This window comes from Sceloporus occidentalis, unplaced genomic scaffold (genome assembly GCF_023333645.1).
Source record: "Sceloporus occidentalis isolate IW3139 unplaced genomic scaffold, rSceOcc1.0.p SCAF_3, whole genome shotgun sequence".
NCBI classification, from domain to species: domain Eukaryota; kingdom Metazoa; phylum Chordata; class Lepidosauria; order Squamata; family Phrynosomatidae; genus Sceloporus; species Sceloporus occidentalis.
The window spans coordinates 7,674,583-7,686,997 of record NW_028316983.1 but is presented as its reverse complement, the minus strand read 5'-3'; the positions used below and the strand labels follow the sequence as shown (position 1 = coordinate 7,686,997).

The 12,415-nt window shown below is 46.4% G+C and overlaps 1 protein-coding gene across 1 annotated transcript; it reads left to right on the top strand.

Moving 5' to 3' along the window:
- Positions 1 to 286: 286 nt before the first annotated feature.
- Positions 287 to 12,179, top strand: LOC149315521 (transcription factor Sox-18A-like). Its single transcript, XM_089513578.1, has 2 exons — positions 287 to 1,183; positions 6,447 to 12,179. Exons 1-2 carry the CDS (start codon positions 562 to 564, stop codon positions 7,328 to 7,330), a joined length of 1,506 nt encoding a protein of 501 aa, XP_089369704.1. The 5' UTR covers positions 287 to 561; the 3' UTR covers positions 7,331 to 12,179.
- The last annotated feature ends 236 nt before the right edge of the window (positions 12,180 to 12,415 follow it).

The window sequence follows — 12,415 nt, the reverse complement described above, 5'->3', positions numbered from 1 at the left end:
ACTAGATGGCCTTTGGGGGCCTCTTCCCACTCTGGGCATCTAGGAGCATCCTTCTCAAAGGGAGAGACAGGAGCAAGGTCCCGGGGTTCCTCTGTGGATGTGTGTCTGAGAGAGAGAGAGAGAGAGGAAAGCGGAGGCAGGGAGGGGGCCATGCCCAAAGGGGGGAGGAGGAGGAGGGGGGATCCAGCTGCTCCGGACCCGGCCCTCCTTCCTCTTCTCCTCCGGGACCGAGCCTTTATAGCGCCGCTCTCGGCAGCCTGGCTCCTTTTCCGCACCAGCTCTTGGGCGGAGAGACCCCGAAGGGAGCCCTGCTTGGACCCGGAGCCTCCCTGGCTGCCTCCCTCTGGCTCTCCTCCATCCCTTGCTGCTCTCCTCTTTGGCCCCCAACTTCGCTTCCCTTCCCTTCCCTCTCTGCTGCTGCTGCTGCTGCTCTGGTTCTTTTTGGGGGGCTGCTGCTGCTGCTGCATCTTGCATCCGACCCTCCTCCTCTTCTTCTTCTTCTTCTTCTTCTCCCTGCTTTGGTTCGGCTGCTGAGAAAACCCAGAGCCCCGTCCAGCTGGAATGAATATATCTGAGCCCCCTTTCTCTCCAGAGGACGCCGCCCCGAGAGGAGCCCCAGCAGGAGGCCGCTTTTCATGGGGAGCCCCTCCGCCCCCGCCGCCGCCGCCGCCGCCGCAGCAGCCCTCTTCCGCACCGCTCGCAGCGCCCGCTTCTGACCCGGGACAGCAAGGCTACTTCCCCGCGCAGCAGCCCCTCCGACGCCGCCTGGCTCCCGATCCTGCTCCTGCCTCCTCCTCGCCCTCCTCCTCCTCCTCCTCTTGCTGCAGCCGCAGCCCCAGCCCCGACCGGGCCTTCGCCTTCCCAGCCGGAGCCTCGGGCGGAAGGCTTCTGGGGGCGGCAGCCAGCCGCTCGCCCAGCCCCGCGGAACCAGAGGAGAAGGGCTATGGCTACCGGAGCAGCAGCAGCAGCAGCAGCGGCAGCGGAGCGATCGGCGGCCGCAGCGAGGGCAAAGGCCTCCTCGGGAGCCCAGGAGCAGCACCAGGAGCAGCAGCCCCGGCGGGCAGCGAGGAGTCCCGCATCCGGCGCCCCATGAACGCCTTCATGGTCTGGGCCAAGGACGAGCGCAAGCGCCTGGCCCAGCAGAACCCCGACCTCCACAACGCCGTCCTCAGCAAGATGCTGGGTAAGGAGGGATGGCTGGGCCGGGATGGGGGCTCCCAGGCTTAGCCAGAGGGAGACCGGCTGAAGGAGGAGGCTCCTGGGAACGGGATCTGAGAGGCCAAGGAGACCCCCAGTTGGACATGCAGCAGCTAACAAGGCCAATGCGATTCCAGGTTACATCAATAAAAGTATAGTGTCTAGAGATCAAGGGGAGTCATAGTGCCACTCTATTCTGCTCTGGTCAGGCCCCATAATCCTGGGTCCAGTTCTGGGCAAAACAATTTTAAAAAGGTGACAAGCTGGAGGGCCACCAAAATGGTGAAGGGTCTGCAAACCATGTCCTATGAGGAACGACTTAGGGAGCTGGAGATGTTTAGTCTGGAGAAGAGAAGGTTAAGAGGTGATGTGATAGCCCTGTTTAAATACTTGAAGGGATGTCATATTGAGGAGGGAGCAAGCTTGTTTTCTGCTGCTCCAGAGACTAGGACCCGAAGCAATGGATGCAAACTGCAGGAAAAGAGATTCCACCTCAACATTAGGAGGAACTTCCTGAGAGTAAGGGCTGTTCGACAGTGGAACAAACTCCCTCGAAGTGTAGTGGAGTCTCCCTCCTTGGAGGTCTTCAAACAGAGGCTGGATGGCCATCTGTCGGGGATGCTTTGATTGAGAGTTCCTGCATGGCAAGGGGTTGAACTGGATGGCCCTTGTGGTCTCTTCCAACTCTATGATTCTATGGCCCTATACAGACAGCCAAAATAAAGCTGCTTCAAGTCACTTTGGAGGTATGGTGTTTCAGTGATGCATGCGTCCTAAGAGTCTTGAAACTGCACCAAAGCTGCGCTCCAGTCCTTAGGACTGGAGCATGGCTTTGGTTCGGCTTCTGGACTCTTAGGACGCATGTATCATTGAAACAGCATACCTCCAAAGTGACTCGAAGCAGCTTTATTTTGGCTGTCTGTAACAGGCCTCAGATTGGGGAATGCTTGCCCATAGGGAGACATTGGGGATGCTCGCCCATAGGTGAATGTCTGCCCATGTGGAATCATAGGAGAATACTTGTCCATAGAGAATCATAGGAGGGAAGTAGAGAGGAAGGCCACATGCTAGATGGATGGAGTCTATTAAGGAGGTCATGGGTATAAATTTGCAGGACCTGAGCAGAGCAGTGGAGGACAGGGAGTCTTGGAGATGTCTCATCTACAGGGTCACCATAAGCTGAGATCAACCCAAAGGCAGTTAACAACAAAAAGTATTCTCCAGTGTTTCCCTATGGGATAGTATGATTCTCTATAAGTATTCCCCAATGGGCAAGTATTCTCCTATGATTCTCTATGGACAAGTATGCTTTCTCTATGGGCATGTATTCCCCAATGTTTCCCTATGGTCATGTATTCCCTGATGATTCCCTGTGGGCAAATGTAGAACCATAGCACTAATCTCCCATGCAAGCAAAATCATGCTCAAAATTCTGCAATAGGCTCCAGCCATACTTGGAGAGAGAAATCCCAGAGGTCCAAGCAAGGTTCAGGAAAGGAAGAGGCACCAGGGACCACATTGCAAATATACAATGGCAAGCAGGTAGTTCGAAAAGAAAATCCGCATGTGCTTTATAGACTATAGCAAAGCCTTTGGTTGCATAGATCACAGACTATGGAACACCCTTAAAGACATGGGAGTGCCAACACATAGTCCAGATGAGGAATCTGTACTCCGCACTAGAGGCTACTGTTAGAACAGAACATGGAGAAGCAGAATAGTTCCCAGTTGGCAAAGGGGCCAGACAAGGCTGCATCCTATCATCCTACTTGTTCAACTTATATGCAGAACGTATTGTAAGGAAAGCAGGCTTGGACACAGAAGAAGGAGGAGTGAAACTAGGAGGAAGGAATATCTACAATCTGAGATACGCAAATGACACCAGAATACTAGCAGAAAACTTCAAAGACCTGGAACAACTACTAAGGAGGGTCAAAGAAGAAACTGCAAAGTCAGGTTTACTATTGAACATAAAGAAAACAAAAATAATGATGGTGTCATCTGCATATCTTAGATTGATGATATTCCTTCCTATTTTCACTCCTCCTTCTTTGTGTCCAAGCCTGCTTTTCTTATAAAATGTTCTGCATACAAGTTGAACAGATTGGGTAAAAGGATACAGCCTTGTCTGACCCCTCAAATACATGTCCATAGGAAAACATTGGGGAATACTTGCTCAAAGAGAAACCATACTTGCCCATAGAGAATCATAGGAGAATACTTGCCCATTGTATCAAAGTACAAGAATGTCCAAAATCTGCAAAACAGTGATATCCTTTATTGGGCCAGCCAAAAGGCACAAAATATATGTTGCAAGCTGGCTTCTTCATTGAACAAAAGTGTTAGAAATAACACAGGAGGGGGAAAGTGTTAGTCACTGGTCTGCATTTTGTCAAGATGTTGTTTGTGTGCCTTTAAGTTGTTTCCAACTTATGGTGACCCTATGGCTCTGGAGACCAGGATTTGCACCCTTTCTTGGCCATGAAAATCCACTCGGTGACCTTTGGCAAGTCACACTCTCCCAGCCTCAGAGGTAGGCAAAGGCAACCCCCCTCTGACCAATCTTGCCAAGAAACCCTTGTGATATGTTTGCCTTCTGGTTGTCAAAAGTCACAAATGACTGACTAATGCACACAACAACAACAAGGTTTAGTGTGTTAGTTTTGCATTCGCTTCATCTGGTCTAGAAAGTGTGCTAAACAGTTGTTACTTCTGTGTGTGTGTGCGTGTGTGCATGTGAGTGTTAACATGCACATGTATACACACAAATACAAATGCACAGATTGTAAAGAGTGGAGCTTCCCCACGATCTTGAGTTACAAAAGGCAGCAGATAGACCTATCATTTTTGTATCTTACTCTGTCAGAAAAGTACAGAGGTTAAGAAGAGACAATTAGGATGTGAACAGCCAAATCACAAGACGGATCTGAGTTTTTAATAGGTTTATACACTGCTACTAAGAATTGTATGGCCCTGTGCAATGCAAAGAGAGTATTGCACTCCAAGAATATTCGAAGCTAGGAAAAATTTTCAGAGGGTGGAGGGGAGAATAAGTCACAGAAATCCTGAAGTTGGAAAAATTCTAGTCCAAAACAGGTAATTTCTCCTTTGCTGCATCCATACTGAGAAAGCATCATTCACATTCTTTCTATAGGCAGTAGATTTAATTAAGTCTGAACTCACTACAATTAGTGAGTAATTATAATCATATTTGCATTCTTCCAGTAGAATAAAAAAGTTTCTTCCCCCTTGTCTAAATAATAAATGCCACTTGATCTAAACTTTAGAGACTCTCCAGGGGAAAATGGCATTTCTTTTATACCTTCCCTTTTCCAAATTTGTTATCTGCCTTCAGTGCAACTCTGACTTGTGATGACTGTCTCCCAGCATTTTCCTGGAATTATTAGTTCAGAAGAGGTTGCCTTTTAAAGATGCTGAGAGAGTGTGGCTTGCCCAAGGGGTTTTCATGCCTGGCTGAGGATATGAACCCAGGTCTACCACACTATCAAACCACCATATATTGCTGGCTCTGATCTTTCTGAAATAAATCTCTAGAAAAGAGAGACCCAGGTTTCTGTACATTGTCCTTCATATCCTCATACTACAAAAACCTCTGGGTTGCTCTCACAAGACCTTAGAAACACCTTTGCTAGAGCAGACCAAAGGCCCATCAAGTTTATCCTTCTGTTAAAAAATATCAGCTGCCCATGGGATGCCCAACAGCAGGACATGATAGCACTTTAACTGTATCTGTTTAATTTTTTAAAAGCCTCTTTGAGTCCCAGAACTGGGGAAAAGAAGGGAGATTATTATCTCTCATTTCACAGTTTACCAGTAGTTAGTGATAGGAGTTTTGGCCCATCAACAGTTCGGACTCTGTTCAAGAATCTAGGAATCAGCGAGGTGGAGAATGCAGCATGTTCTAAGTAGTGTCACTTTGTGTAATTGTGCTTTTGTGACCCCATCTGTGGCAACTTCATCCCAATGTTTTGCCGGTCCATTTGGAATGGCTCCCAGTGCACCTTTTACCATTGTTTTCTCCCCCCCCCCCCCCACACACACAGTTATATGCCATTTCACTGTGTCCCATGTCTACGCATTAATATGAGAGAGAGCAGTTTCTAAACTAAATGCACATTTTAGCTGATGTAGGTATCACCTTTGTGTTTCAGCACAAAGAAAGGAAATGGCGGCGGAGGGCGGGGGGAGGCAATCAAACCCAACCCTAAAGTAAAAATTGCTTACTGGGTGGGGGAAAGAGCTCCCTCTCTTTCTTGGCTCAACTCATTTCCACTTTCCAGTTTGGGAGATTCTTTAGCAATCCATAGTGAAGCTAGTATGCACTGAGTTTTGAAGCAAATGTTGCCCCACTGTTCCGGTTTGAAAGATGTCCAGATGGCATCTCACCATGTTCTGGAAAATTTCGCCAAAGCAAATTGCCCTTGGAAGGGTTGAGTCACTATCTGGAAGTGCTCAAACCTTTGCAGGATTAATTGCAATGCAAAATGGTATCATCTGCTCACCTGTGGCCTAACTTGTGAAAGAATCCTCTTCCAAAGCTTGAGTCAAGTAAATGAGAGCAGAACAAGGCATTTCCAACCCTTTAACTTTCTTCTGATTGGGACTGGAATCTGTGAAGGATGGGGTTCCCAGGTAAAAGAAAGGACAGTCCACCTGTCCCTGCAACAGAAGATGGAATTTTAGCAGGTGTTTTCACTCTCAACTCTAACTAGGGGGGAATCTCATTTGCACCTCTAATTCCCTCATTCCAATTTTATATGTGTGTGTTTGTGTGACTTTCAGGCATGTTTTTGTACCCAAACGACATAGAAAAGCCCCCAAAGGACATGAAGCACATATGAAAATACCCCACCCTGTGCCCCACAAGGATCCTTGGACAACATGTTACTGCAAAATAACTTGTTTCCTTTGCAGTTCCTCTCAAAATGGTTGACATTAAGTGATGTAATTTTCCTGCCACTATTTTGAGAGGGACTGTGGAGGAAAACAGAGGGGCTTCGTGCTTGTGTGTGGCCTGTGTGGAGAGCGGAAATTGCCCCCTGACTATCCTGCAGTTGCCTACCAATGTTGTGCAGAAATTGCAATGCTGGCCACTGTAGCAGGTTCAGGTTTAGAACCCACATCCACTAGATAGTTTTAACTTCCCATCACATTGCTGAGCAGCTGTAAGTTCATGCCCTGTGTTTCTTCTTCTTCTTTTTCTTCTCCCTTTTGGGTTGACCTCCCAGGCCAGTCGTGGAAAGCCCTCAGCGCCAATGACAAACGTCCCTTCGTTGAAGAGGCGGAGAGGCTGAGGATCCAGCACCTGCAGGATCACCCCAACTACAAGTACCGCCCCAGGAGGAAGAAGCAGGCCAAAAAGATCAAGAGGATGGAACCCAACATCCTTCTCCACAACCTCTCCCAGCCTTGCAGTGACAGCTTTGGGATGAACCACCGTGCCTCGGGGGGCATGGTCCACCCGGCCCACTCCCAGCCTCCTCCGCTCAACCATTTCCGAGAACTCCGCTCGGTGGGCTCCGACATGGAGAACTATGGCCTGCCGACCCCAGAGATGTCCCCCTTGGATGTCTTGGAGCAGAGTGAGCCAGCCTTTTTCCCTCCTCACATGCAAGAGGACTGCAATGTGATGCCCTTCCGGAGCTACCACCACCACCCACCACCACCACCACCTCCTCCTCAGATGGAGTTTTCACCTGAGAAACCCCTGGGGAGGAACATGCCGATGGGCTACCCTCCCAACACATCGACACACCTGGCCGAGGCCATGAGGACTCCCCACCCACCTGGTATGTACTACAACCAGATATGTGCTGGAGCCACCAATGGGCTTTCTGCCCACCTTGGCCAACTCTCCCCACCTCCTGAATCTCAACATCTGGATGGTGTGGAGCACATAAATCCCAACGAGTTTTGGACCGAAGTTGACCGGAACGAGCTCGACCAGTATTTGAATATGAGCAGGACTCGTCCCGACCCACCGGGATTTGCTTATCATGTTTCCATGTCCAAAGTAACTCCTCGAAGCCTCTCCTGTGAGGAGAGCAGTTTGATATCAGCCTTGTCTGATGCCAGCAGTGCTGTCTATTATAGCACCTGTATTACTGGGTAGGGCTAGTCCTTCCTGGTATGTGTTCACCAAGGGGAGAGGTTCAGGGCATATCTACCTTATAAGCTGGACCTGGTTCAACAATCATTTCCTTTTGCCAGGGAGCCCTGGGAACGCTGACAGGGACCAGGGGATCTGCAGCTCCATGATCAGCATTGTCCCCTAACTCCAATTCCCAGGATTCTTTGTGCAAAGCTGTGACGGTTAAACTGGTGTAAATTTCATGTAAGCTTGAAGCGTATATGTTCCCTTATGACCCAGTAGCAAGGAAGGCATGGTGCAGAGATGCTAATTAGGGTTGCCAGGTCTCAGGGTCCTGCCTGGAGCTCCCAGGTTTGGGTTCAGATTCTCCTTTTTTTCATGGGGTCAGCTATGGAGGAGAGAGAAAGGCTACATCTGCACTGCAGAATTAATGCAGTTTGACACCACTTCAACTGCCATGGATCAATGCTATTGAATTCTATGATCTGAAGTTTTGTGAGTTATTTAGCCTTCTCTGCCAGAGAGCATTGGTATCACAGCAAACTACAAATCCCAGGATTTGCTGTGAGTCACAGCAGTCAAACTGCATTAATTCTGAAGCCAGAGTAGCATGCAAACCTTCAGTCAGGGTCTTTTAGCTCATTTGCAAATGTTAATTGATTTAAATCAAGTGTAGTAGTTTGCAAAGACCTTTAACTTCCAACTAGAAAAATAGGTTCTCTGTGTGTGTGTTTGAATGGAGAGCTGTGAGCAACTGTGGCTGCACATAATTCTCCTTAGGATTCAGGTTTTTACCTGGAAATCTCAGGGCTAAGGATGATCTTGACCTGGCAACCCTAATTGCTAATCTTATTTTCTCAAGACAGTGTGGTTTCCTACTTCGGTGGTGGCCTAGGATTCAAATAGCGAGGGAGGGAACTCAGCCTGAAATGCAAGGGTGAAAACCCACCCTCCAACTTGGTCCACAAGCCCCTGTTGCTGTCTAGATTCTTTCCCATTGATAACTAACCAGGCTCTGCAGCTGTGTGCATTTGTTGACAAGCAGAGAGCAAAACAAATACAGCCGGGCTGGGCAAAGTGCAGTCTTTGGTCTCCAAACTTTCCAAACCACGTTTTTGTCCAGCCAAAAATCATAGAATGGATTGCTTCTCTCCAAAGCTTACCAAGGATGAATCCAAACTGCACAGTCATAGCAGTCGGGGCTACTTTCACTGCCATTGCTTCATCATATAGAATCCTGGGATCTGTAGTTTCATGAGGTGCTACAGAGCTATAGTCTGTTCCCCTGAACTGCAATGGTACCCTGAGAAAGAGAAATGAAGCCAGGGTGCCTGGAGAACTGCAGCTGAAAGGAGGGTAATAGAGCTCAAAAGCAAATGATTTGAAGTGCTGCCCAACAAATCCCAGGTTTCCATAGGCTGGAGCAATTGTGGTTAAAGTGGATCCAAACTGCTGTAATTGTACAGTGTAGAATAAACCAAGAATGGCAATTAATCCTTTAAACAGATTGCCACCCATACCACTAAACTGTTTAATACAGAAAATGCCCACTTTGCAAAACTAGAAGTGGACTTTCAACCACTTCTGTATTTTTCTTTCCATTATTTTGGTCTTTTTTGTCAACCCGTGTGACCCACCTGTGACTTTTGAGCAGAATATCTCCCCCCCCCCTGGAACCACTGCAGTCGCCCAACCCTGTTTACAGGAATTTTCAAACTATGGCTATGAAGAACTGACAGCTTGGCACGTCTGTCGTTGTGTCCAAAACAGGACTTGGGGTTCCTACCATTGAAACTGAGGGACTATGTTGTATAGAAGCACCTCTTCAGGCATGACACTCTCAGTGTACACTTAAGGACTTTTAAATGTAAATCTACAAGTGCAAAACTCTTAACCAGTGTGTTTGCAGACACATGCATCATGTTTCTTAGTGAGCTGAGGATGGACACAGCTCCCTGACAGAATTCAGAGCTTGGAAAAGTTACTGGGACTTTTATAGTGCATTTCCCAATGTCTGACAAGAGTGTGATGGGTAGCAGCTGCCATGACAGGTGTTTAGAAGTGCCTTCAATTGCAAGTTCAGCCAAAGCAGAGGACAGACGCTGGCCTCATTTATGATGCAGTGGATACTATTACTAGTCCTGAATATGGTGGGAATTAACACAGAACATGGGCCAACCTCCCCTGGACATTGATGCTCAGTGCTCATGAAAAGCCAAGGTAACAACCCTTGCATGTTCCAAGGTTGCAGCCCTCTCATGCCCCGCAAATGCCTTCCTGTGCACCAGGCTTCCAAATCCTCTCCCCTTATCTGTGAACACTGACCTATTTAGATAAGTTCATTAAATGCATTGCTTTTTTTAAGGGGAAAAACCCACGCTAAACCACTGATATACTGTATTGCTATGTAGCACAAAGATATGGACTTTCTAAAGCAGAAAGAAACTGCATTTATAGATTGCCATGGACCGTTTTCTTGAACTTTTGTTGGGTATGTTGGGGAGGAAAGTTTGGCAAATGCAGTTTCTCATCTCCGTTCAGCACTCTGACCTAACACTGATAGGAATGCTGTCTTCATGTGCATTTGCTCTCCTCCCAAACTCGCAATATCAGCTTCTTTATCTACGTAACTGGAGAAATTGGGGCAACAACATTTGATGCTTTGCGTTCAAGGAGGGGAAAGTGGCTGTCGCATCTTGAAGTGAGGTTGCCAATTTGCCCAAAGGTTATGGACAGATAAAACTTGTGGATTTGGAAAAGCACCTAAACCCCTATTGCATCCATGTGGCATGTGCAATCTGCAATTCACTGGGAAATACTGCATGTTGTAATGACCAAAGGTTTGGACTCCGAGTGCATCAGGAGAAAGTTACAGTATGTGTCCCTAAAATTCACTGGAATAAAATTGATCAGGCAGTGAACACATTGATGGAAGTGGGTTTTGAGACCATTCAAGGAAAGAATGTTATGCTGAAACTAGCAAACTAGCAAAGGTTGTGATAAGAGAAGGATTTCATACAAACCTGGGGAAAGTAAAATTCCCAAGTTATGTTGGCTAAATTGGTGCAATGTATAATGAAGGAAAAGCAAGTTTTAAAAAGTCTTTGCAAGATCTGTACATTTTACAGATGGTCTCTTTAGGTTTGCATTACTCCCTGGATTGTGGCCCTTTTCACTGCCAGTTCACCAAATTCAGTTATTCAAGAGATTTAGGAAACCACCCACACACCAATTTTATTGGCCTTCTGTTGCCTGTGCAGATAGGCTGTCCATCTAGCTATACTCCAGAAATCAGCAAGATTTATTATTCAAGAAAATCCCTTTAGGACTGGGCTGGTAATCCATCTGAGAATTATTACATTGGCTCAGGTATTGTGTGTGGAAGGGTTTCCCTTGGCAAAATCTGCAAAATTGCACAGAGGTAAATCCATAGACTTTGCAGTCTCACTGATGCATGCATTGCTATGTACAGTATTTGGAGCTGTCTTACCCTGTGGCAAACCAGTGAGTATCCCAGTAGCAGTTTTTCAAGATCTCAGAGAGGCTTCCAAAGAGGCCTTTAGAATATTTTTAGCGGTTGTGCCAGGGTCCAAATAGGAGACCTTCTGTATGCAAAGCATATGCTCCACCATTGAGCTGTAGCCTGTCTTTAAAAGATGGAGATGTCCCAGTTAATATGTTCATCAAGATACATGCTATATCTATCAAAACTGATGCTTTCAGAGTTGGAGTTGTAGGGCTCAAATGACAAGGCATTCAAAATCTAGAGGGATTCTGTTGCAGTGACTGTTGAGAATACTTTCGAGGTGCTCTCACTGACATATTTTTCACTGTTATCAAGAGTATTATCTTTCATTTGAACCATAGGACTCTATTTTTATTAAGCCTTTATTTTAAAAGTATATTATCCATTTATCTTATCTACCAATAATATTTAATTTGTTCAACCGTTTTATACTATCGTCTCAATTTCTGTAACTCTTTTTGGTAAAAAAATCAAAGGATATCTGTGCTGTTGGAAGGATTTATGTAGCAAGACTGGGCTAAAAAAGTACAGTCGGCCCTTCTTATACACGGATTTTTTATACACGGATTTAAGCATACACGGTTTGAAAATGTTCCCAAAAAGTATAAATTTACCTTGATGTTCCATTTTTTATTAGGGACACCATTTTGCTATGTCATTATACTTAATGGGACTTGAGCATACACGGATTTTGTTATACACGGGGGATCTTGGAACCAAACCCCAGCGTATAACAAGGATCCACTGTATAATGAACAGAGGGGGATATGGGCAGATTGGTGTAAAATCATAAGGAATTTGGAGAAAAGGTGAGAATTTTTCTTGCCATGACTGGCGTGGAGAGTAAGAATAGGTCCGGATCCAGTGGGATGTTCTCTGTTGAAATAAAATGGCAGCTTTGAAAGAGCAATGCTATAGCTTGCATTCAGAGGCATCCCATTCAATTGGGCCCTAAACTTTATCACTCAGTGGTAAATTATTAAAACATCTTTTCCTAATTCCTCGACTCTCATGAGCTTGTTAGAAGAACACATGTTTCTCCCCCAAATAAATGTTGCCCCCAACTGTTTCCAGATTTTTTTTTGGCAGCCGATGCCTGTTTAGACTTTGCATCGGTTTCAAGGGGAACACCTCCCACTAAGTATTGGAGGGCGGTTTGTGTGGGGGAAGAGTAAGAGAGATATGAAAGACTTGGTGAGATCATTACTCAGGTTGGCCAACGGCAGGCAAATCTCCGTGCCTGTTTTTCACTGCCGTACGTTGTCAGAGTGTTTAGATGGACATGCCATCTGTTCTCAGATTTGAAAAACCCAGTCCTCTAATAAAACACCACGATATCCTTTTCTTGATGTGTCTGTGTGTGGTTTCTTTCCCCCCACTTTTTGTTAACACAACTGCATGCAATCTGTACAAGGCTCGACTTTTTCAAACTTCTACGCACACACCCTTGTTCTTACATAGACTTGCTTGGGCCCTTAGAGAGATTTGCTATAACGAGTAAAGCCTCCTTAGATCCATTGATTCATGGGACAAATAGGGTTCCTTCCATGTGTACTGATGCTTTGTTTACAGCCTAACAC